Raw genomic sequence first — 24,235 nt, forward strand, 5'->3', positions numbered from 1 at the left:
GATTTGCTTTTCCTGTCTTCCTGAACCGGCGCGTATGCTCATACACTAAAGCTATCTGCACAATGGTGCCATCCCTGCCGGCCGTCTACTTTCCAGCTCTGGATAAATGTCTGGCCCGCGAGCTTCCTCTTCTGTATGCGCCTGCTGCCCTAAACCCGTTGACTTCATGCTGACCACTCCAGATCATGGGAGTCCGCTTACAGAGCTGTCATCAATCTTGATTCCGTCACCTCTTCGCCCACGCTAGACGCCTTCTTCCAAGATCCAACTGTTCTTTCCATACTAGGCGCACCCCTCACGCCCTTCTCCTCTCCCACACCACAGTCAAAAACGGACTTCGACACAAGGACCGCCGCTATCAATACTACTCCTTCGGAATCTGGCCAATATGACATCAATCAGATCAAGGAGGACGCTTTATGGTTGTCCAAGGAAGCTGCGATTCAAGAGACGGATGCTTTGAGGATAGTCCTGGTCGAATGGCAGCAGCGCTCTGCATCATGCATGCTGGCCGAATGGTCCCAGGATGAGCGACTTGGAATTCAGAATGCCGCTGCGAATGCCCACTTCCGCCAGTCCATCAACCCCGTTCCCGAACCTGACCACAAGTCGACATTCGATACTCAGCAACAGAGACGTCCCAGGCTATTGACCACTCTCTACGCCGAAAAATCTAGCATCCTAGCTTTGTCTGCCCTTCTGGTTGGCCTCGCTTTACCTCAAGATCTGCAGTCGACTGCGGTCAAGACGAGGGTTACACTTCAGCAAGCTGCCCAAGTCGTTTTTCGCGCTCAGACGACGACAATCGATACATCTTTCTTCTGCGCATGTGTTGAGGCCATCGAAGCAAAACTATCAACGCTCAATCCGGAATCATGGTCGGGTCTGCTTTCCGAGGATGAGGAGCTCGCCAATGCTTACCTAAAGTCCTTTTTCACTCAGCTTGTTCTGATCCTGCGTCTGGCATACATCCACATCTTTGCCCAGGAAGATAATCTTGACACTCAACCCGTCGTTCTTTGGTTCTCCCTCATGGATGCGACCTTCTTCTTCTCTGCGCTACCCGAAAGCCCTGAGACCTCAGACCTGAGTATTGTCGTTCGATGCCTGGCTTCCCTCATATCGCTGGAAGTACTCAAGATCAACGCCACTGTAGCATCCATTAGCGCGCGATCCAACACTGGGTCCTATCCGCAACTGCCTGGCAGTTCTTACATCGATGATGAAGCCTGCGTTGGAGTAGTCACCTCTACTCTTCTCGGTGCTGCACAAGCTCATTTAGGCATCAGGCACGCAGGACCTGCCATTCTTGCTTGGAGTATCATCGCACAAAGTCTCCGTGGAGTCATTCTAGCAAGCCGTCTAGATGCGCAGTCTCAGGTCGAAGATGGTCCCAGCAGCAGCGAGACCAAGACCAAGACTGAACTTTCATTGGAAGCTATCCTAAATGCTCATCCTGTAGAGGGAGAAGATGTTATTGGCTTCATGGCAAATGCCGCAGCTGCTGATCTGCAGACATTCGACATGGTAACATCCTTGTCTGAGTGTTTGCTGCTTGCCTTTGCCGCAGACTTCGATCTTTGTGTGGCTGCCTGTGGCAAGATGTCGCTTTTCAACTTAGTGTCAGCAGGTTACCATCTTTTCCAGTACGGCCCCGATGTGGTACAGGCATCGCTTTCAATCCTTTCCTACGACACAGTGCCTCCAAACCTCTCGCGTACACGAGCCCGTAACCCGGTGCAACCAGTCAAGGCTTTCCTGACCGATAGCAACGGTATGGGTGGCAGATTTTTCGAACAAGTCAAGCAGCGCTATGCTTACGAAGTCCGCCCTTTCCTCAACTGTCTACTTTCAATTAGTCAAAGCCGGGCCTCAACAGATGGACAGGACTCGGAAGTTCTTGCGATCCTGGAGAATATGGCTACGATCACTCAAGTCCTCCCTCGAACCTTTGAGAGGAGCTATGAAAACTACAGAGAGGACGAACTTCAGAATCACATTCAGCTCCTTGATGAGATTCCGCTCTTCGTACCAAGGGATGGCAGGAGTCATCACATGCGTCTCACCTCTGGTAGGGACGCTGGACAAACTAAGACTGATCTAGTGATACCTGCAGGGGCCGTCGGTATCCTAGCGAACCAGAACAGTCCCTATGTTGTTTGTTGGCATCATCAACACTCTGCCCTCGAATACTTTGGCAAGCTTCTCTCCACTAGACTTTCCAACGCAACCTACACCGAGCTGGCATGTGGACCTGTCGAAAAGGAGGCGGCTGCTGAGATCATTGCGCTTGTTGACTCGCTTGTCTATGCCGCAGTGGAGGCAGACGATGTCAATGCCGCAAAGCACATCCTCGGCCGCTTGAGTTACGGTCTCGACAGAAATGACGATATCGTCAGAGTCATCTTCCAGATGTTTGAAGAGGAGTTGCACGCTCAGGTTGAGCAACCAGGATCAGAGGGCTCGTTGTATCTGTTGGTCCACATTGTCCGGTTCATGCAGTCACTGGTGTCTATCTATCCGGAAAGAATCTGGTCTCTCCTGACACGCAGTCGCCTGCTCTCTGTTGACGACAATGTTGGCGGTCTTGCTGCTATTGTAAGCGCTACAGAGCTTCCAATCGGCCAGTACGATTTACTACGTGCTTGTATCGGTCTTTTCGAGAGATTGATTCAGGATGTTGCCACCCGCGCTGTATCGCGCAAGTCCACCACAAAAGCAGTTACCCGCTTCGACGACCCAGCCGATGCAACCGGAACTACACCCGAGAAGCCCACCAGTGCTGTGCTTGCAGCATTCCAACGTATCCTTCTTGACGTATTGCAAAGCTCGCCAAGCTGGCGTTTCGTCTTCCCTACAGAGAGATGCGAAATCAGCACGCGTATCTTAAATGCAGCGACCGAGGTTCTCAACTTTGCATACAGCGTGGACGACAACAAGGTTATTACCGCGAAGTTGACTGGTGTATTCGCTCAAGCTTCGGAAGATCTTCTCAAGGTGTACCTGGCGGAAAATCCTCACTCGCTGACCTTCCACCCGATCCTGAATATTCTCACGTCAGGCCTCGCTTCGATCAACCCAGGACCTCTGGAGAATGAGGGACCGATCAGACTTCAGACCCGTGCAGCTCTGTCTTTCTGCTCAAAAGTCCTCGACGTCGGTTTGCTTACCGATCGCAAAGCTGGCTATCTTACCAAAAACCTCCTTCAGTCTATGCCTCTCCTTGCACGTCTCTTTGCTGCTCAACATTCTTACAAGGAGTCTGTTGCAATTCTGTTCACAAGTATCGTTCGCACATTGAACCAGTCCGAAACAGAACCCGCTCCTCTTCTTGGCCACCTGAGTCCGGAAGCTGCAAAGAGCTTTCTGACCGTCCTTGCAGAGCTTGATCAACCTCTCCAAGACATTAGTGTAGAGTCTACGATCTGGAAGATGTTCTCTGCTGTGGTCAGCAACAAACAACAGTGGCTTTCGATCTGCTTGCTCACTGGTACTACGCCTCGTGACAGATTGAAGACTACGGATAAGAGCGAGGGTACCGGCAGCAAAGCCTTATTCAAGTATGCTCTGGATCAGCTGGCTGACATCAAGGCTATTTCTCCCAAACGAGCAATGGCTATTTTGAAGTTTGTTGCTTCTGCACAAGACCAATGGGCCTGGGCTACGCACGGTATTGGTAAACACACCGAATTCCTCAAGAGCGCAGCAGACTGGCTCGCAGAGATAGAACCGAACAACAAACAGTCCGACATGGAGAGTACCATCCGATACGCCAACGAGATTCAGATGGCTTCCTACGCTTCCAACGTTCTTGCTCGCTACCTACACAACGCACGCCAGCTCGGTGATACAACAACCGCACAGAACGTTGCCACCAAGCTGCAATACCTCCGCGATCACGGTGTGGCAGTCAATGCTTACAACCATTCGCTACACAAGAACCTAGCCAAGAACTTCGTCATCAAGTTCCCGCAGTGCAAGCTCGATAACTTCAAGCATACTTCTCTTGAGCAATCAGAATTTGGCCGTGACTACTACTATAACCGCAAAATTGCTAGCCGGATGTTAGATTTCGAATCGTCCTGGAGCGGTCGTAACAACCAAGGATTTGTCGAAGAAGTCGCCAGAGCGAACATCAATCTGTCGTTGGTAGAAGCTCAAGTCAACCTTCTCAAGAGTTGGAAAGCTCTAGCCATCATGCTCGGCACATTTGCTGAGGACATTCCGTCGCTTCAGAAAGACTTGGCCACAGTCGTGCAAAAGTCGCTGGCAGCAAACATGGAAGCTTCTATTCCAGCCGTCTTGTTCGATAACATCGCACAGACACGTGCTGACTTAGCGTTCATCTTGTTGCAGAAGCTGACCTCTATCAAGTCCAAGGAGCCTATCGTTCGCGATTTGCTTTCTACAGCTTGGGATATTGTTCGCACCTCAAATCAAGACTTTGAGGTCGCATCTACTCCTCGCGATGTTGACTATTACCGGACGCTCCTACGTACCCTCTTCCTTGCACTTCAACCTCAGGTCTACAATTCTGTGCAGAAGGAGAAGCGATCAGCACCAGTTGTTCCTGTAATCCCTCTCGAAATCTTGAACACTGTGCACAAGAACTTTAGAGCACTGTGCAGCAATGTCCACGCCAATCCCGAATCGGTGCAGCCAGCAGACTTTGTCCTCTTGACGGCTCTGCTCCAGAGTATCCTCCGCATTCCTGGTATCGCCTCTGCTCACTCGGCCATCGCCACTAGCTGTGCCGACGCTGGCACTCTTCGCTATGCCACAAGTCTGTACTCTTGGTCAGATCGTCTTGTAACACCTGACTCGGTTGATCCCGTCTATGGTGAACTCGCTATCCTGTTCTTGCTTGAACTCTCTTCCATAAGTTTCATTGCGGAACAAATGGCTGTCGAAGGCGTACTCTCGCGCCTCTCATCAGCCAATCTGTCGCACTACCTCCGTAACATGAACGGCAAGGGTCCGTTCGATGAGCCTGTCCGCGTTTTCGCTATTTGGTCAAAGGGCATCCTTCCGTTGTGCTTGAACCTCCTTGAAGCAGTCGGCCCGCCAATCGCTGCCGAGATTGGTGCTTTCCTCAACAGTTTCCCTGCTCAGCTCCGCCGTGCTGAGACTGATTTAGAGAACAAGCAGCCTTCTCTTCGTCACCCTTGCGCTGGCTGCCTCACTCTTGGGCTCGCAAGCGAAACACACTCCCTTTCTCTCATTTCCCTCATTCTTGAAAGACTACGAACAGTAGGCGCAAGCTCCGGTGCTACTTCCGCCGAAATACCTAGTCTGGAGTTTGATCGTGCAAATGCGAAGGAGCAAGTTGAGGCGATTCTACGTACAAGACGCAACTTGCGTGAACGTATCATGCCTGTCGGTGAGCGCGAGACAGAGTGGGCTAGGCAGAAGCCCGCCGTCGCCACCAAGGATACTGAGAACAAGCTCGAGGAGAGAGTTGTAGATGAGTTCGAAGCTGCTCTTGTCTGTTTGACAGGCTAAACAATTTCAAAGGCCAGAAAAGTAGGACGGGAGATTTTGGGATTGGTCAAGGATGGCATTCAGCGAGGCGTTTGGTGATTGTACTTAGATTCTGATGGAAGAAGCAGGTTGTAGAGAAACAAAACAATTGTGATTACAACTCACGACGTAAATATTGAATATCCGTGGAAGCGTTGTCCAGGGCTCTATGCCATTCTTGGAGCCCGAAGCTCCTCCGCAGCTGGTCTCTCTTAATTATCTCTCATCACTGCTTCCATTTGGGTGCTCCTTTGCAACTCACCATTGAATCCCCACCAACGACCCTATCCGGAGAAACCATTAATCTATCGAACGGAGAAATATCGCTGCTTTCGCGGGACGCGATCATTCTGCATCATCATGACGTGAACGCGATATACCACTTACGGAGGAAGCCCCGACGAGTCAAAGAAAACCAAACTCCACTGACAGCAAACTGCCGAGAAGGCATTGGTCATCTTCAGATGACTGGTTCTGATCATCAACAAGCATCATGTCACAGACAAGAATAGGCGATAAGCAGGTCTAAACAAGACATGGATACCTATCGTTCCCCAGCCACATCCCCAATGTTTTCAAACGTCACGATTGCGGGTACGATGTCGTCTGCGCTCGAACCTGCCCTCGACATATGGGGTGCTGACCAAACGATGACCACGTCGAGTCGTGGACATGTCGAAGCAGATCTATAAGTAGTCCTCTTTCCTCACCGTTTTGACTTTGACACCTGGTTGCTTATTCTTTAACTGACCCGTAATTTTATCATTCATCATGGCACCTCCGGATTTCAATGTTGCGAGCAGACGTGCTAACCCACCTGTGTATACTCTGCAGGAGGGTAAGTTCTACAGAATGCAAGGCAAATCAACATCACACTGACGCTGGTTATAGGTGCACCTGTCTCTGACCCTTCAGCTTCCCTTCAAGTCCGCACGACTTATGGTGGCGGCGGTTTGGGAATACTTGCAGACACTCAGTTGATTGAGACTTTGGCTCATTTCCCTCGTGAAAGAATACCCGAACGTGTAGTTCACGCAAAAGCAGCTGGAGCATGGGGAGAATTCGAGGTCACAGAAGATCTCTCAGACATCACCGATGCCAAGTTCCTCAGCGGAAAGGGCAAGAAGACTCCCCTTCTCGGTCGTATCTCGACTACTGCTGGCGAAAGAGGTGCTGCCGATACTGTCCGTGACATTCGTGGCTGGTCCATGAAGCTTTTCACAGAGGAAGGAAACCAGGACTTTGTCTTCAACAGTCTGCCTGTCTTCTTCATCAGAGACCCCATCAAGTTCCCTAGTGTCAATCGCAGTCACAAGAGACATCCTGTGACGAACATCCCTGACCCGGACATGTTCTGGGATTACCATATCAACAACCAGGAGGGTATCCATGCATTGATGCATCTCTTTGGTCTTCGTGGTATTCCTGCTTCGGTAAGCAGCGTTTTCTCACCAAATCGCGACTACATGTAGCTAACAATATATCCCAGCTCCGCAACATCAACGCTTTCGGTGTTCACACATACAAGCTCGGCAAGCAAGACGGCACCTTTGTCTACGTCAAATGGCACATCAAGCCCGCAGCCGGAATCAAAAACCTCCACGCAGACGAAGCACTCCGTCTCGCCGGCGAAAACCCCGACTACCACATCAAAGACTTTTACGACGCGATCGAACGCGGCGATTTCCCAACCTACAACGTGCACCTCCAAATCATGGATCCCAAGCAAGCAGAAGCCTCGGGCATCAACATCTTCGACAATACCTTCACGTGGCCTCACGAAAAGTACCCTCTACGCCAAATCGGAAAGATTACATTCAACAAGAACCCCACCAATTACTTCCAAGATGTCGAACAAGCTGCTTTCTCGCCTTCGACGATGGTGCCCGGTATTGGGCCTTCTGCTGACCTTATGTTGCACGCACGCATGTTTTCGTATCCCGACGCTGCTAGATATCGTCTGGGACCCAACTACCAACAACTGCCTTGCAACAAGCCCATCAGTCAAGTCTACTCGCCCTACCAACGCGATGGCCCTGGCCGCATGGATGGCAATTACGGCGCTGACCCCGACTACGTGCGCAGCAGCTACACCAAGCTCGCTCACGGCAGCCACGAGTTAGCCACCCATGAGCAATGGGTAGGCAAAGTGGTTTCTGCATCTACAGAAGTCACGGACAAGGACTTTGAGCAGTCGAGGTTGCTGTGGCAGACTATGCTCAAGGAAGATGGTGGCAGGGAGAACTTCCTCAAGAACCTTTGTCCTCATCTTGGTGGTGCTTCTGAGTTTGTTATTGGAGAGTCTGTTAAGATGTTTGCGAGGGTTGATGAGCAACTTGGCAAGGATATCGAGCAGGGGATCAAGAACCACAAGGAGGGGAAGTCTGTCGTGTAGGATGTCTCTGGTATGAAAGGGACATAATGAGTAGATATTTTTGATGACTGATCATGAATTCAACGCGTGCTTCTTGATCTCCTTTGTGTCAAAGCTATAACGTCGTATATATTTGTACAGGATAGAAATTATTGAGACCCGATGTATTCCGGATTCTCTCTCTGGTCCAGTCCTTGACCATGAAACCATTGTGTGTTTCTACAGGCGAGGGCGTTACTCCACGTTTCTGTGGGAGGAGGGTAAGAGTTAGCAACTTTCGCACATAGTGAGGTCGGGTACGGTGTTGTAGACATTGTCCACCTCACGTCATGGGATTGTTTCTCCAGTCCTAGCGATATACTGTTTGGGTGCGTCAATGGCAGCTTACACAGTCGTCGGCTTTGATGAATGACCTTTGTTGTTAAAGACTATGACACATAGATGTCCTCTAGCATATGGAAATGACAGGGGCCAGTCTCACAGTTTCCATCTACGTAAGATACGAATTGCCCTTATGAAGGATTCACGCCCTTGGGCAATTTGACTTTGAACACCAAAGCCTGGTTATCGAGATTGTAGCCTGAAGCATCTTTGTAAGGATACTTTCCACCATCCATGTAACCTAGTTTTCAAGATCAGTATAATTTACCTTTCCACCTGAAGGGTTGTATGGAGGATCAAACATACCGTTTTGAGTGATGAAGTCGTTGTCGCTGAGAGAGAAGACAAAATACTCTCCATCCTTACCGTCGTTGACCGGGACAGTAGCGATGGACTCCCACTTTTCATTCAACAAGCCAGCATCCTGTGCACCTCCGTTGTGCACGCCGAAACGCTCGAGTTGGGAGTTGACATTGAAGTCAAGGAAGGAGCAATAAGTCGCTGCTTGCACGCCAGTCTTCAAAACTCCCTTTGAAGATGCAATCGATGCGTTAAAGGCATCATAAGTAGCACCAGCGATATCAGTGGCGTTGGAAATATCGAAGATGTCGATGTGGCGGTAGAGACTTGTAGAGGATGCTGCGCCGTGACCTGCATTGGAGTCGCGGGCCAAGACGAAAAACTGTGTAGGGGTCAAGAAGTGGAGTTCTGATTGAGCGGCAACACTATCGGTGTTGTAGAGAGGTAATGGGACAACGTATTCAGCCTCTGGAACTGGCGATGAGGAAGAGAATGCAGAAGCAGAGTATTGGAGTAGACGAGTATAGCGTCTGTTCTTCTTCTTGAGACCGCCTTCTTGGTCGAGAGCTGATTGCATCAATGCGTAGATGTGTTTGCCATCGGGTGATGCGGTCAAGCCTTCGAGTCCTTGGTTGTTTGCTCGTCCTTGCGTAGGGTCCTCAGGGGTGATTTCCTCGTCAGGGTTGTACACTGGAGGCGACGCAGCGCTGAAACTCTCAGTGCCGTTTCGCAAAGGGATATATGCGTTTGGAGGGCGAATTGCACTCAACATCTCTCCAGCAGCGGAAAAGTGGTAGATGTAAGGTCCGTATTCATCAGACACGTAGAACGAACCGTCGGGGTTGAGAACTAGACCTTCTGAGTCTACGGAAACGCGGTGACCGCCTGTGCCGCTGTTTCCAAAGCCGTCACCTGTGTATGTTGCAGCTGGTAGATCAGGGAAGCCTGAAAAACTGAGGTAGAGGCCTGTAGCATCGGGATCCAAGCCAGTGACGGGAGTCCCAGCAGGGTCTGTGAAGCGAATGGTATCCTGGTATTTGAGCTGCAGGTTAGGACCTGATGGCGAGGCGACTGTCGCAGTATCGTTGAGAGACAATGTAATCTGGAACTTGTGGACTCTGTTCTGGAAGTTCAGAGTACCTTGGGTGTTCCATCCTCTGTCTGGCAATGCCCACAAAGTGCCCTTGTAGTCCTTTCCGACTTTCTTCCAGCTCTTCTGATCAATGGCAATTGAAGACCCGAATCCACCAAGAGTATCACCAAACTTGTCTCTGGCATCGCTTGGTACGAAGCCATATCCGGCCAACTCCTGGTAAACATAAGTGTTACCACCACAAGTCGTGGAATTGACGACGCTAGTGGAGTTGACAGCGCTGGCAGGAGGGCTGGGAGGTTTAGGACCAGCAGGACCAGGACCAGGAGGAGTCTTGGGAGGGGCAGCAGTAACGAAACCACTAAGAGCTGCCAAAGCAGCCAAACGAGAAAGCAACAGCATGATGTGGAGCGTCAACTGAGGCAAGACTTAGTACTGACTTACCTCTCGAGGCACGACCTACGTCTTATATACCTACAACATCTTCAGGAGGCGATCAAGGCGGCTGAAAGCAAAGAGCAATAGCTCCGCGGCTGCTCAATAGTATATGCTCCATGACGGGACGGTAGTCATTGTGCATAGCGAGGATGTCACCTTGGATGATTTGGTTGGTCTTGTTGTATCTCCCCTGGAGTCTCCACAAGGTGCTTGCGAGATGTTCCATAAAGTCTAGACTAGAAATGCAGTCTGGATGGCCACGAGGAAGTGATATCCACCTTGATTGGTCCAAAGCCGAGACGTCTGTGCCAAGACCTGATGTTTGACCTGCAGAACATGCTGCGGATCGTTGAAAGATCGACGAGGGAGAAAGATAGATCTCGGGAGTTAAGGATGGTAGGTTCCCACACGTGTGAGTCGAGGTGTTTACACGTGAGGTTGCGCGAAGCTGCCGATCGAGGGGTAGTGAGCGACGACAAAAGTTCGGAAGGCGGAAAGCATGGAGAAGAACTACGAGCGAAGAATCACATTTGGCAAACAGTTGTTCAAGGGCGCCATTGACAACACAGTCGCGGTGGGAATCATAGAGACAGACATGGTTTTAGCAAGACGCTTCTTTCCAGACGAGAAGCAATTAATTCGCACGTTCCGACACAGCAGAGCCTGAGTATTCGAGCTGCTCTTCCTGGGATATCGCCAATGTTATAGGCCTCATTTGTGTTCCAGAAGGTCAATGGATCGCTGTTTCTGTGATCAGTACGGTTGCTAGTATAGTCAAGATGATGTCGCCGCAAGCAGAGGGATAGAGAAGCAGGAGATACAGATATCTTTATGTACACGGGATTATCTTTTATTCCAAAAGCCGACCAATGGCTCGAAAAACGCCGTGCTGCATGCAGAAATACTGTACAAGAAAGGAAGAAGATTTAGCGGAGGACTAATGGTATCTTGGGAAGGAGAAAGGGCGTTGAATAAGAACAAAGACAAGTCGCTCGAAGCCAGGTCGTTTAGCAGGCGCAGCTCGAGTTGTCTGTCGTGGGGCCTGGGTTGATGTTCACGTCAATCACTGTAACTTTGTTAGCGAGCTGTCCAGAATCGCATATTTTACGAGAAGACATACTTTGATTGGGCGTCTGGTTCTGTTCACTCTCCATACCAGGTAGTGCTTGCGCTATCCTCTTGAACAAAGGCTTCACGTTGTGTCCGACCTTTGCGCTCGTCTCGATGAACATCAGATTGTGCTTCTTGGCCTCTTCTTCTCCTTGCTGGGTGGTGACTTCGCGCTTGTCGTTCAAATCGGTCTTGTTGCCCACGAGGACGATGATAACATCGGAGCCACGTTCGCCGCGGACATCGTCGACCCACTTGCGGGTTTGCTGGAAAGATTTGGCGGAGGTAATGTCGTAAACGACGACGGCAACGCTGCTGTCGCGGATGTAGGAGGGAATCAGACTACGGAATCGCTCTTGTCCGGCGGTATCCCAGAGCTGTAGGCGCACGGTGCGGTCCTCGAGGTACATGGTCTAAGTATTGTATAAGTACGAGGTTGACATTGCGGTATACGAGTGGGTCGTAGCAACCTTTGACAGAAAATCGATTCCGATTGTGGCTTGGTATGTGTTGTCGAAAGAGTCGTACATGAAGCGGGTGATTAGAGACGTCTTGCCGACTGGAGAGGATCGAAGTCAGCAGTGCAACTGTGGTCAAGTGTGAATTGTAGCATACCGCTCTGCTCGCCGAGGAAGACCAGCCTGTGAGATGCACGTCAGCAAGTGCATGTGCATGTATCGATTAGAACGGTTGTAAGCTACTTGAACTTCTTCAGCGGGTTCGTGTAGGACGCCGGTTGAGCCATGACGACAGATTTTGACTCGGAGGGTGTTGGAGATACAGTCTAGCAGGGAGACGATCGAGCAGAGAAGAGCAACAGCGGGACTATGAACAGGTCTGCAAGAAAGCGGTCTTGTGTACTCGTATTATTCAGGAGATTGATTGCGGACTCGCGCGAGCTGCGACCCTCGAAGTGTCTCCACAAAGGGCCGTGCGAAAGGCCGGAAAGGGCTTCGCCGAGGCCAATCAGGGCTGATGGATGCCAAGCCTTCCAAACTTGCTGCCGCAGCTTTGCGGAGAAAGAGCGAGCGAGCGAGATTTGGCCTGTCAAAAAAATTACGGGCGTCTGATCTGCTTTTCCTTCCAACCTCATTTCATTCACGACGACCATGGCTCCCGTGGCAGAAAAGACTCAGGCAGCGCCTGCAACCCACAAGCAGCCATCCCGTAAGGGCAAGAAGGCATGGCGCAAGAACGTCGACATTACCGAGCTGCAAGAAGGCGTTGAAGATGTTCGCGAGCAGATCATTCAAGGGTACGAAACAGCCATGTATGTTTTGCGGACCTTGTAGCTGACATCTCTGCAGTGGCGTTCTGACCGAGAGACCTGCCGAGGAGCTCTTCGTTACCGACATCAAGGGCGCCGACCATGTTCAATCCGATTTCAACAAGCGCCACAAGCCTCTGAAGGCCGACGAGATCATTGCACAACGCTCAAAAGTCCCCGCAGTAGACACCAGGAAACGCAAGTCCGACGGAATCGCAACTGGAAGCAGCAAGCGCAACAAGAACGGCACCTACGTTTCACACAAGGATCTCCAACATTTGCGCAGCGTCGCAAACTCTGGAGGTGCCCAGACCGACATCGTCAAGGCCACCGAGAACGCAGATCACGACCCGTGGGGTATGGAGCCCATCCCGCAAGACCCTAGATTCTCCTTCATCCCGGAAAAGAAGGCCAAGGTTGCACCCAAGACTCTGAAGTACGCTCCCATCTCCCTGGCCGCTAACGGAAAGCCTTTCGCTGCTGTGCCCAAGCCTTCTGCTGGAAAGAGTTACAACCCTACCTTCGAAGACTGGGAGGCACATGTCACGAAGGTCGGTGAACGTGAGGTTGCTGCTGAGCGCAAGCGCCTGCAAGAGGCACAGGAGGAGCACGACCGTCTGGAGAAAGCACTTGCCGAGGCCGCGAGACCCGAGCCGTCGACCGATGACGAGTATCAATCAGCATACGAGAGCGAGTGGGAGGGCATTCAGAGCGAGGCCGAGGATTCTGGAGCTGTCACCAAGAAACGACCCGAGAGAAAGACACCATCCCAGAGAAACAAAATCAAGAGAAGAAAGGAGCTGGAACATCAGGCAAAGTGGGACAAGCAGATGAAGAAGAAGAACGAGCAACTGGAGCGTGTCAAAGAGATTGCTCTCCAACTCGCCGAGAAGGAGCGTCTTCTCGCAGAGCAGAAGGCACTGCAGCCTGCTACCACAGATGTCGCGACCGAAGCCGAAATGAACGACGAGGACGAGAGCCAGGTACTACGCCGTCGTAACCTCGGCAGACATGCGTAAGTGTCGTCTCTACTGGTTGTATTTCTTTTGTGTACTAACGGTCGTCTTAGTGTTCCCGATGCACCCCTCGAGGTTGTCCTTGCAGACGAACTCCAGGACTCGCTCCGTGCACTGCGACCCGAGGGCAATCTACTCAAGGACCGTTACAGAAACATGTTGCTGAACGGCAAGATGGAGTCTCGCCGTACCATGCAACACAAGAAGCCGAAGAGAGAGGTTACCGAGAAGTGGAGCTACAAGGACTGGAAGCTGCGCTAGATGCAGTGCAGCTCCTTGGTGTAATGATGAAGAGATTGGTTCGGTTTGATTCTCACATTTTCTTGATACCAGTGGCGTGTCGGGGTTCTTTGTTGCATCTGCCTGGCGTTGGGGATATACATCTAGAGTGCGAGGTACGAGGATGATTTGTTTGAGGATGAGGATGGTACTTGTAAAAAGGAGAAAATGGCAACTGCAAATTAAACGTCCAAGCATCATATCAAGCTTATTGCTACTTCTGAGCGTCTCAGTTGTCTTTGCCATTCAAGAGAATCTGTTGCAGAATGCCGTGTGAGAGGTTCAATGTCTTAGGATAATGAGTGCTGTTCAGCCTGTTCTCGAGGTGGTTGTAAGAGGCCTCGGCATGGAGCGTGTTGGCGGAGTTTGGTTTGTGGAGAAGCAGCAGCAAGCGCGGCGACGTGCAACAATCATCAATCTGTCGCGCGCGCATCTGCAGCCAATCAGTCCAACAACCCAATCACCATGGCCGACTCTGAAGATCGTGCGCCGACCGACATCAAGGCGGAGGCACCGCAAGCCACCACAGCCGACCAGACCGCTGCTCCTCCGGCCGACGACATCGAAGCCGCCGTCGACGTCGACACTGAGATGCAGACCGACAGCAGCCACACCATGGACAACAGCAGTAACGCTAAGAGCGCCGCAAACACGAACATGGATGGTACCAACGACGACGCTCCGTCTGTGCCACAGATCGAGACGAGAATGCCTGCGAAGAAGGATGTCGCATTGCGGGACTTTTTGAGCAAGATGGATGAATACGCGCCAATCGTGAGTTCACTCCCAGCGCGCGTCGCAACATGCTGCACTCGAGGTCACCTTTACTTACAATCGCATCAGATCCCCGATGCTGTCACAAACTACTACCTCACTCTCGCCGGCCTCCCTCCACCACCAGCAACACCACCCCATCTGGCCCGCCTCCTCGCGCTCGCTGCTCAGAAGTTCATCGCAGACATCGCAGCAGACGCATACCAGTACTCGCGCATCAGATCCACCAACACCACATCAAACAACCCTTTGACTGGACTCGGAGGTGCTGCAGGCTTTGGCATGATGCCGACAGAAGAGGGCGGTGCCAAGGGTAAAGGCAAGGATGCTGGAAAGGGTGCTCAGCTCGGTGGCCCTCGTCCTGGCTACGGTGGTGGCGGCGTAGGGTCATCTGGCGGCAGGACGGTGTTGACCATGGAGGATCTGGGCATGGCCGTCGGAGAGTACGGCGTCAACGTCAAGAGAGGCGAGTTCTACAGGTAATCTTCTTGCATACTTCAAGACATATGGGCAGGCGTTTCTTTGGGCCAGGACAATGGCAGCAGGTTTGCACGCATCATCACGAAAAGACGAAAGGAGTACGGCGCTTGGGGCATGACAGGGCAGGATGCATCGCTCGATAGATGAACTATGCCATAGGGACAAAGGATCCTGGTCATGAGCGATTCAAAATTGACAAGACTTCGGAACATTGATACGCGTGGAGAGCGAGTAACACAATAAGGCCAAAAAAACGTGCCTCCCTGACTTTGATATTTTGTACATGAAGACCCAAGAAACGCCAGTATGTGAGAAAGATGCAACCTCGTTGATGTTGTGCGTTTACTTGTTCTTGGAGTGTTTGTAGGTGAAGCGCTTTCTCGTCCTGCAATATGTCAATATAGAGCATGCGCAGTTTTGTATCGCAGAACGCACGCTGAGAACTCTCCAAGCTTGTGACCGACCATGTCCTCGGTGATTCTGACATCGTTGTAGATTTTGCCGTTGTGGACCTGGAAAATCAAGCCAACGAAGTTGGGCAGGATGGTGGCACCGCGTGCCTGTGTCTTGATCGGAGGGGCACGCTCGCCGGGCTTGGGACGAACGATGGGCAATCTGTGTGACTCGTCGTCAGAAAAAGTTCCAGAAGTGTTGCGCGCGAGTCCATGTGTCTAGGAAGTTTGCGACAGAGGATAGGCAAAAGTTGAGTCGAAGGATGCTTACGGGACAATGTGTGGACCTAGGCGAGAGATTAGTCTTTGTATGTGCAGTCAATGGAGCACGAATTACCCTTCCACACAGAGCGGGCGCCCTGCAGTATCGTTGTCGGTCTCATGATGTGCTTGGTATAATCTACACTCGGAGGTGCCTGCGGTCTTCATTACATCTCTCTCCTCCGCCAATCACCGAAGCACAGACCACATCTCGCTCGTCTACGCGCTAATACACGTCGACGACCATCTTTTGTGCAAGGCAGCAATCGGTGTTTGCCTTCAATTGCTGGCGAAGGGACGAGAAGGGAGTTCTACTAGAGGTGTGAAAGGTGTTTTGTCTTCTCTGCTTACCCAAAGGCTGGATCTTTACTACTCGTTTTGTTCTCCACCTTCACCCACTACAACTCCCACACCATCACACATAAAAGGCTACCTAACTTCAACATGCCTGCCAATTCTGGTAAGATCAAGTCAGATGGACGAGAAGATATCCGCTGAAAAGTTCGTAGCGGCGGATACTATCCGTATCATGGTATCAACCGATAACCATGTCGGATACGGAGAACGCGATCCAGAGCGAGGAGATGATTCCTGGAACACTTTCGACGAGATCATGACATTGGCACGAGAGCGAGATGTCGATATGGTCTTACTGGCTGGCGATCTGTTTCACGACAACAAACCATCTCGCAAGGCCATGTATCATGTCATGTCATCTCTACGCAAGAACTGTTTCGGCGAGAAACCATGTGAGCTTGAGATGCTCAGCGATGCCTCGGAAGCCTTTCAGGGTGCTTTCAACCACGTCAACTACGAAGATCCTGATATCAATGTCGCCATCCCAGTCTTCTCAATCCACGGAAACCATGACGACCCAACTGGAGATGGTCATCTGGCATCGCTGGATCTGTTGCAAATGGCTGGCATGGTCAACTACTACGGCCGCACGCCCGAGTCTGACAACATCGTCATCAAGCCTGTGTTACTACAAAAAGGTCGAACCAAGCTCGCCCTTTACGGTATGAGCAACGTCCGTGACGAGCGCATGTTCCGCACCTTCAGAGATCGGAAAGTCAAGTTCTACCAACCTGGCACACAGACAGGTGATTGGTTCAACCTCATGAGCGTGCATCAAAATCACCACGCGTACACCGAGACCGGCTATCTTCCCGAGAATTTCCTCCCGGCTTTCATGGACCTGGTTATCTGGGGCCATGAACATGAATGTCTGATCAATCCTCGTTACAATCCCGAGCAAACCTTTCATGTCATGCAGCCTGGTTCATCGGTCGCCACTTCCCTCATGCCAGGCGAGGCTGTACCAAAGCATGTCGCAATCCTCAGTATCACAGGCAAAGAGTTCAAGTGTGAGCCTATCCGCCTGAAGACTGTTCGACCTTTCGTGATGAGGGAAATTTCTCTCATGGACGACGCCCACATGAGAAAAATCGCGATGAAGGACGACAATCGCGCAGAAATTACCCGCTACCTTACAACCGTTGTGGAAGACATGATCCGAGAAGCTCGTCAAGCCTCGCGTGAAGCCCAGGAAGGGGATAATGATGATCATCAGGCGCCCGATTTGCCTCTGATTCGCCTTCGCGTTGAATACACTGCTCCTGAAGGAGGGCGCTTTGATTGTGAGAACCCCCAACGCTTCTCAAACCGTTTCTTGAAAAAGGTGGCAAATGTCAACGATGTGGTTCAATTCCATCGCAAGAAAACTGGCACCAGCAGAAAGAAGGAGCAACCTGACATGCCCGAGGAAGCTGTCCTGCAACAGCTCACCATCGACACTGTAAAGGTAGAGAAGCTCGTCAAGGAGTTTCTCACAGCCCAATCTCTTACAGTGCTTCCTCAAAACTCTTTCGGCGATGCCGTTAGTCAGTTTGTCAACAAGGACGACAAGCACGCTATGGAGGCCTTTGTGAATGAGAGTCTTGCAAGTCAGTTGAAGCATCTGTTGGCTGGTGCAAGTGTCGAAGATGAGGACATAACGGAAGCCATGCATGGGATCAAGACTCAATTGGAGGAGTCGTGGGCACAGGGCACGCTAAAGCGCGCTCCCAGAACAGACAAGTTGAAGCCCAAGCCAGCCAATTGGGACTCTGATCTTGATGGAGAGTGGGCTGAGCAGCCTGGTGCACTGATCCGTAGTGAGGAAGAGGTCGAAGACGACGAAGAAGCTGCTCAACCAAAGCCCAAAGCTACTCGAGGCAGAGGAGGCAAGGCCGCCGGAACCACACGCAAGACAGCTGCTGCAGCCAAGAAAGCAGCACCTGCCAAGAAGACCACAACTCGCGCGAGGAAGGCACCTATTGAAGAAGAGTCAGACGACGAAGAGGACGACGTTATTATGCTCGACGATGACGAGGAAGAAGTTCCCGACGCGAACGACGATGAGGATGATGACGATGACGACAACCTCTTCGTCAAGCCAGCGCCCAAGAAGAGAGCGCCTGCAAAGGCTGCAGCCAAGTCGATTGCTAAGCGTGCTGCTTCACCACCAAAGCGCAAGGCACCAGTTCGTAGCACAGCAAAGGCCCCTACAGGCAGACAGACAACACTGAGTTTCTCTCAAACACCTGCACCATCGCAACCACGTAATACCGCAGCTCGTGCAGGACGCAAAACTGCAGGACCTGTAGGTTATATCTTTCAGTCAATTTGCAACGAAATGCTAATAAGTTCACAGAGCGAGGACGAGATATCTGACGACGATGATGCTTTTGAACCTCCTCCAACAGCATCCCGTTCTGCAGCACGTCGCAAGTTTTGAGATTTAGACACCATCGTTCCGGGAGTTTCAAACGGTCCGACTTCAACTGGAAAGTAGGCTTCGGCAAAAAAACCAAACGTGCATGTTCACAAAAGCATCGAGATGGGGGCATTGATATCGAAATTACAAAAGCATAGCGTATGGAGTTTGATGGGGTATGGCTGGGGTGATGATTTTGCTCTGACACAATTTTAGCTTTTTACAAGCATTGAAGGGGAAGCGACAGGACTCTGCTATTTCCCAGAACCGATGTTGTGGCTTGCAGAAGTGATCGTCGAGGTTGCTGTCGAAACATCTGGGGTAAGTATACAGGAGAGAAGGAGCCAATAACCCAATCCGGGAAATGCATTGTTCTTTTACGTCGAATCCTCATCTCAAATGGCAACCACAGTGATGGAAAGAACGCCCAGGCTCCAGGCTTCTTGCTCGTTGTTCCCCTGACTCTTGGTCCTGCATCTCACACGACACCCTCTCCCATCAGCACCCTTCTTCCATCACACTCACACTCATTTGGTCTTACGACACCACCATTCCACCACCGCTCTTCTTGGATCACATAATACAACTGCTGCGAAGCAATAATACACCTCCGATACCAATCCCATACCAATCCATCGCCTGTACGCTCATCACCACACCCAAACCCTGCTGTTCTGCATTGCATCAAAGCTGACATTTACTCCACAGCAGCTCGAGAGCGCCTCTCTTCTTTCCACCCATATCTCCAGCGTTTCCTTCATCATCAAGTATTGTTTGATGTCAATGGCCCATACCAACATCGCCCGCAAGGCATACTCAGCAGAACAACTCTTGGCCCTTCGCCACTCAGCCTCGGACGAGACAGCCATCCAGATTGGAGCCAGAGCTCAGGACGGAGCTATCAAAGGTATGTTAATCCCCTTCCAGGCTTCTGGCTTCGACTCTTGGCTTTGTTGTTGTCCATCATCGCCCATCACCCCGTTCCATCCTCATCACCATCAACAACATTCGGTCCTTGTTTGTTGTCTTTCCATGTATCCATTCATTCACTTAGCCATCTTTATACGTTCATTACCATGCATTCTTTCAATACACCACAGAAGACAAGCTCATCATCCAATCCTTCCTTTTCTCATCACGAGAGATTTGCGAGTCTTTTGGTGGCCGACACGCCATCACCTGCTGAAGAAAGTCGCTTTATTAGACCAGATTGGCTAACAGACGATCTTGCAGACCATGTTGTCCGTAACGCACGCTCTTTTGCTGCGCGCTCATCTCGTTCTCTCGCCATATCGGACACATTGCACCCTCCTCCCCATCCAACGGAGCCACGTCAATCCAGCGCACCTGTTCTGACAGAGATCGACCCCAACAACCAGAACCTGCGCCCTGGTCTGGCTTCCAACCGTTACCGTCCATCTCCAACTCCGTCACTGAAGAAGCGCAAGGCTGAGCAGATTCTTGAGGATCATGGCTCTCCTCCTGGACTTCGCGTTACCGCTGGCGGACGCATCGTTCCCAGTGACCAGTCTCCTCTGTGCAGCCCTCGCTACGGATACAGCGCCATCAAGAAGAACGGCATGCTCATCAAGTTTGGCCCCAACTTCCCGGCTCCTCCTGGTGGCATTCCCATGCAGAGGGTTGGCTTGCCCAATGGCTTCGTGGCCCAAGACCCGGACGGCAGACTTTGTCAGATGGTCGATGGCAAGTTTCTACCCGTCGATGACATCGATGGCATTCCTCAGCTCTACATCGCCGCTCCCAACCTGACAGGCAGCACTGGTTTCCCTGCCGGCGAGAAGCAAGACGCTTCTGGCGCTACGCCGTTCGACAACGCTATCAGACAGCAGCAGCCCAACCAAAGCTTCGACAAGGCTCCTCCTACTGGTCCAGCAGCCAAACAAACAACCGTCAAGCAGCCAGTCATCAATGTCAACGTGCAGATCCAAGCTCTGGAAAAGCAGTACGCCAAGCTGGAACAGGAGTCCAAGGACCTTGACAAGGTTGAAGTCTTGCAACGCAGCTCAATGGGAGCCAAAGCATACGCCCAGCTCGTTCAGACACGTCGTGATCTCGTCAGCCGCATGAACTCGATTCGCGTCAGCCTCAAGTCTCTGCGTGAAGCAAAGTCGTCGACCGACCACTCGCCTCAACCTGTTGCTCAGCCACTGCAGCCACAGTTCAGTATGCCACCTTACGGACCAGCAGCCATAATGGGACCAGCAGGACCCATGCACGATTGGACCTTCGACGGTATTGGCTCGGATACTCACAACATGCCTCCCTTTCAGAGCGCTCCCATGCCTCATGGACTCGGCTACTACGGCCCACCTCCTGGCTATCCTGGTTCCATGGCTCCGTACCCAGGCATGTTCGGCCCAATACCACCAATGTTCAACATGATGGGTATGCCTCCTGTCGATGCGTTTGGCAACTTCATTCCCAATGCAGCGCACATGGATCCTCAGGCCTTCTCCAGCGGCAGCCCATCTGCTCCACACGCCAACGCGGTGCACGAGACCGGACCAAGCAACCGCAGACCGGCAGAGACTGCTGCCACGTCCCAGCCAGAGTCTCCACGCAAGAGCCACGCTTTGCAGATCAAGGATCCAGAGAACAAGTCAGAGTCGAGTCAGAAGTCGGCACTCAACCCCATGAGCCCCAGCTACCAGCCCGCCGGCAAGTCGACACCTGCATCCAAGATCATGCCAGCTCGTCCTGTGTCTCCGTCGCCTGCTCTCGCTGAGGCCGTCAGACAACACAACGCCTGGGTCACCGAGTCAGCCAACGTCTCCACTAGCAACCTGAACTCCGGTGGTTCTCAGCGCAAGCTTCGTTACGAGTCATCATCATCGAGCTATGCTACTGCCGACTTCTTTCCCAACAACCCTCGCGACCATTCGATGAGAAAGGATGCCTATCCTGTCGTTCATGATGGCAACGCAAGCCGCAGCAAGATGGCAGAACGTGCTTCGACATCCAGTGAGCACCCGATCACTCCAGACAAGGAGAACCAGTTGACAGGGTGGAACTTTGCACCGGTTGCTAGTGTCACGATGCCACCAACCATGTGTGATCAACCAACTGACCAGTCATGCACTCCGGAACTCCACAGCAAGGATCCAGTCCAGAACCGCTCCCAGATGAACGTGAGTCCGAAGAATCGTCGTTCAGACTACCCTTTGAGTTACAAGTCTGTCAGCGAAGTCACCACACTAGGATCTGAGCTTCCTTCTCCTGCCATCGGCTCATCTTCCCACACTCAGTTGCAGCAAGCCAAGCCTGCCCTTTCTTCGAAGGAGCATCTGAGCCTTGAGGAGGCCACTTACCTGGCTGGCTTCAAGGCTGGTCAGGCTCGCTTGCCTGTGGGTCTTGAGAAGAACAGCTTTTGGCTTGATGGATACTGTGCTGGTCTGCTTCAGTCAGCTCAGCCAACCACTGCTCCATCTCAGCCCAAGGCTCCAAAGCCAGCCCATGCAGCTCCAGTCATCATCAAGCCTTATCTTCCAGCAGAACAGAAAAAAGTCGTCTCACAGCGTGCTGCTTCTGCTGCCCACATCAACGCCACATCTATGAACACTCTCAAGGACGCCATCTTCTCGGCTCAGAACGAGAATGCTATCCTCACTCCAGACCCAAACGGTCCTTGTGTCAACGAGATGGCTGCTTTGCATCTCGGAAGCTGGGCAAAGACTCATCAAGCACCCACGGCTGCCGACTCCGATGCTGTCCTCGCGTCTGTACGCAACCGCGAGACAGTGTTGCCTGTACGCACCTCTTCGGTCATGCAATGTCAGATGTCAGGCGCCGATACTTCGACTGAGCACAACCGCACTGGCATGCCTTCCATCCAGACGACTGGTGTCATGATGGATCGCCAGAGAGTCCACGTGCCTCAAGACCGCCGTGCTACTTCTGCACAAGTGCAAACGACTGGTGGGTCCCCAACAGCCCACTACCAGCGCAACTACCCAGCTCATCGCGTCATGAGCTCTCAGCTCGAGTGGAAGTCGGGCTCTTCGATCGCACAAGTTGCCGGACTGGCCACAGGCTACTTTGCGCAGTACGACGGTACGAGAACAGGTGCCAACACTCTTGCAGACAGACGGCCGCTGACTCCATTGTCTGGCAACACAGGCATGACGACCCATGACACAATGTCAGGAGCATTGCCCGAGAAGCAGCCTGGCATGTCGGCTAGATTCACCGAAGAATCCATGACAGTCGACAACAAGACAGGCAGCCCATCGTCATCGCCTGGCAAGAGGTCGGCTCCCAAAGGCTCCCCAGCCAAGGTCAAGTTCGCACAGATTGCTGGCAGAGCTGGAATCAAGGTTCGCAGCGACAGCAGAGATGAGCAGGAGAGCGAGCCCAGCAGCCCTCAGGAGAAGCGCCGCTGGAGAGACGTTTGGACAAAGAGGTTCACCGAGACTGGCGGTCGCGAAGGTGAGCAGAAGCAAGGTGGTCGTCCCTGATTCGGCGTTGCAGACGTTTTGGACATGGCCGATGGATTGGTACATTATAGCTTGGCATCAGTGTTGATTGCTACGAGGGAGAGATTGCAGTGAGCATGTTACTTGGTATGATATGGACGGACTCCGGAGCCCAATTGGCACAAGCAGGGTTAACTACAGGCATGTTTTTGATCGAGTTTTATAACTGACAGCATACACAAAAGAAGCAGACAAATAGATTGGGACTGTTGGAGGATAAGCAGAGTATGATTGACTCCGATATATTCAGACGAATGCATGACTTCTTTTCCTTGCAAGGATGATGCACTTGTGCAATTCGATGTGTTGTGACATCTCAAGAGTGGAAGAAGTGAAAGCTGTATGAGCATCATCATGGTTGATGGACCGTGCGCGGGCGGAGAGCTGCCTACCGGCGGACAGCTGCGACCATCAATCATCATCGTCCAAGCAATCCACGCCATCTCCTGTATCGACTCTATCGCACCCACTCTTCATCTCACGCCAAATCAACCACCCGGCCTTCATCTACCGACTTAGCTCTCACATACAGACTCATCACAACCATCATGGTGCGTCACAGTCATCCGCCAAACAGTGCATACAGCTAACCACACTCGCTCCCACTAACAGTCCCTCCGCATCGTCCCTCACGCCGGCCACGCCCAGCAAACCGCCCTTGCACCCTCGGCCCCCTCGGCCCCCGGCGTCCACGACACCCTGCGCTCCAACCAATCCCTCAACACACCCCACAACGCCTCGCCCGCCTTCTCAGCAGTCGCCTCCTCACACCCTCTGGAGTCTCGCCTTTCCAGCTGGCGCTCCACCCAAGATGCACTTAAGATGAACATGCTGCGCCGCGAGTTTGGAGTCGCCGAGCCCATTCGTCGCGCGATGGAAGTCAAGATTTGTCAGGAGGGCGAGTGGAGGCCTAGGGTCCTGGGCTTCAAGGGCGAGGGTGTGCATGAGGAGGTGTTGAGTGGAAGGGACGCGAGCGTTGATTGGGAGGATGTGTTTAATGGTGAGTTTTTTGAAGAGGGGACTGGGGCAGAAGATGGAGGCAAAAAGAGGAAATGCAAAAGGGCTAACGATGTGGAAACCAGGCAACGAGACTCAGAATGCGCCCGACTTCCACTCGGAGATGGAGAACAGACTCAAGATGAACTGGTAGAGGATTGCTCTTTCGCAGATTCTCGCCACCGCCGACAGCCGAGACGGATTCGAGAGATGGGAGATGTCAATGTTTTGGGGAAGACAAGA

The 24,235-nt window shown here is 52.0% G+C and overlaps 10 protein-coding genes across 10 annotated transcripts; 7 read left to right on the forward strand and 3 right to left on the reverse strand.

Annotated features, from left to right (window-relative positions):
• Positions 1 to 62: 62 nt before the first annotated feature.
• M436DRAFT_57211 (uncharacterized protein) lies at positions 63 to 5,502 on the forward strand (the record flags this gene model as incomplete). The annotated part of the gene is made up of 2 exons (XM_013567696.1): positions 63 to 133; positions 183 to 5,502. 2 exons carry the CDS (start codon positions 63 to 65, stop codon positions 5,500 to 5,502), a joined length of 5,391 nt encoding a protein of 1,796 aa, XP_013423150.1.
• Positions 5,503 to 6,291: 789 nt separating this feature from the next.
• On the forward strand, positions 6,292 to 7,915 carry M436DRAFT_67642 (catalase-domain-containing protein; the record flags this gene model as incomplete). The annotated part of the gene is made up of 3 exons (XM_013567729.1): positions 6,292 to 6,358; positions 6,412 to 6,953; positions 7,010 to 7,915. 3 exons carry the CDS (start codon positions 6,292 to 6,294, stop codon positions 7,913 to 7,915), a joined length of 1,515 nt encoding a protein of 504 aa, XP_013423183.1.
• Positions 7,916 to 8,406: 491 nt separating this feature from the next.
• Positions 8,407 to 10,070, reverse strand: M436DRAFT_57090 (3-phytase; the record flags this gene model as incomplete). The annotated part of the gene is made up of 2 exons (XM_013567669.1): positions 8,407 to 8,516; positions 8,582 to 10,070. 2 exons carry the CDS (start codon positions 10,068 to 10,070, stop codon positions 8,407 to 8,409), a joined length of 1,599 nt encoding a protein of 532 aa, XP_013423123.1.
• Positions 10,071 to 11,113: 1,043 nt separating this feature from the next.
• On the reverse strand, positions 11,114 to 11,961 carry M436DRAFT_67644 (ras-domain-containing protein; the record flags this gene model as incomplete). The annotated part of the gene is made up of 5 exons (XM_013567730.1): positions 11,114 to 11,172; positions 11,227 to 11,629; positions 11,687 to 11,775; positions 11,832 to 11,857; positions 11,918 to 11,961. The coding sequence occupies 5 exons, from the start codon at positions 11,959 to 11,961 to the stop codon at positions 11,114 to 11,116; spliced, it is 621 nt and encodes a 206-aa protein (XP_013423184.1).
• Positions 11,962 to 12,325: 364 nt separating this feature from the next.
• Positions 12,326 to 13,760, forward strand: M436DRAFT_57060 (P60-like protein; the record flags this gene model as incomplete). Its single annotated transcript, XM_013567661.1, has 3 exons — positions 12,326 to 12,471; positions 12,524 to 13,498; positions 13,553 to 13,760. 3 exons carry the CDS (start codon positions 12,326 to 12,328, stop codon positions 13,758 to 13,760), a joined length of 1,329 nt encoding a protein of 442 aa, XP_013423115.1.
• A 483-nt stretch (positions 13,761 to 14,243) lies between these two features.
• On the forward strand, positions 14,244 to 15,035 carry M436DRAFT_67646 (transcription initiation factor IID, TAF10 subunit; the record flags this gene model as incomplete). Its single annotated transcript, XM_013567731.1, has 2 exons — positions 14,244 to 14,552; positions 14,622 to 15,035. The coding sequence occupies 2 exons, from the start codon at positions 14,244 to 14,246 to the stop codon at positions 15,033 to 15,035; spliced, it is 723 nt and encodes a 240-aa protein (XP_013423185.1).
• Positions 15,036 to 15,374: 339 nt separating this feature from the next.
• On the reverse strand, positions 15,375 to 15,867 carry M436DRAFT_57367 (ribosomal protein S19/S15; the record flags this gene model as incomplete). Its single annotated transcript, XM_013567717.1, has 4 exons — positions 15,375 to 15,417; positions 15,468 to 15,647; positions 15,756 to 15,771; positions 15,822 to 15,867. 4 exons carry the CDS (start codon positions 15,865 to 15,867, stop codon positions 15,375 to 15,377), a joined length of 285 nt encoding a protein of 94 aa, XP_013423171.1.
• Positions 15,868 to 16,189: 322 nt separating this feature from the next.
• On the forward strand, positions 16,190 to 18,524 carry M436DRAFT_76508 (DNA repair exonuclease; the record flags this gene model as incomplete). The annotated part of the gene is made up of 3 exons (XM_013567749.1): positions 16,190 to 16,205; positions 16,255 to 18,389; positions 18,441 to 18,524. 3 exons carry the CDS (start codon positions 16,190 to 16,192, stop codon positions 18,522 to 18,524), a joined length of 2,235 nt encoding a protein of 744 aa, XP_013423203.1.
• A 1,055-nt stretch (positions 18,525 to 19,579) lies between these two features.
• On the forward strand, positions 19,580 to 22,978 carry M436DRAFT_57310 (uncharacterized protein; the record flags this gene model as incomplete). Its single annotated transcript, XM_013567710.1, has 1 exon — positions 19,580 to 22,978. One exon carries the CDS (start codon positions 19,580 to 19,582, stop codon positions 22,976 to 22,978), a length of 3,399 nt encoding a protein of 1,132 aa, XP_013423164.1.
• Positions 22,979 to 23,544: 566 nt separating this feature from the next.
• Positions 23,545 to 24,146, forward strand: M436DRAFT_67648 (proteasome maturation factor UMP1; the record flags this gene model as incomplete). Its single annotated transcript, XM_013567732.1, has 3 exons — positions 23,545 to 23,547; positions 23,609 to 23,996; positions 24,079 to 24,146. The coding sequence occupies 3 exons, from the start codon at positions 23,545 to 23,547 to the stop codon at positions 24,144 to 24,146; spliced, it is 459 nt and encodes a 152-aa protein (XP_013423186.1).
• Between the last annotated feature and the right edge of the window lie 89 nt (positions 24,147 to 24,235).

The sequence above is a fragment of the Aureobasidium namibiae genome (assembly GCF_000721765.1).
Source record: "Aureobasidium namibiae CBS 147.97 unplaced genomic scaffold scaffold_23, whole genome shotgun sequence".
NCBI classification, from domain to species: domain Eukaryota; kingdom Fungi; phylum Ascomycota; class Dothideomycetes; order Dothideales; family Saccotheciaceae; genus Aureobasidium; species Aureobasidium namibiae.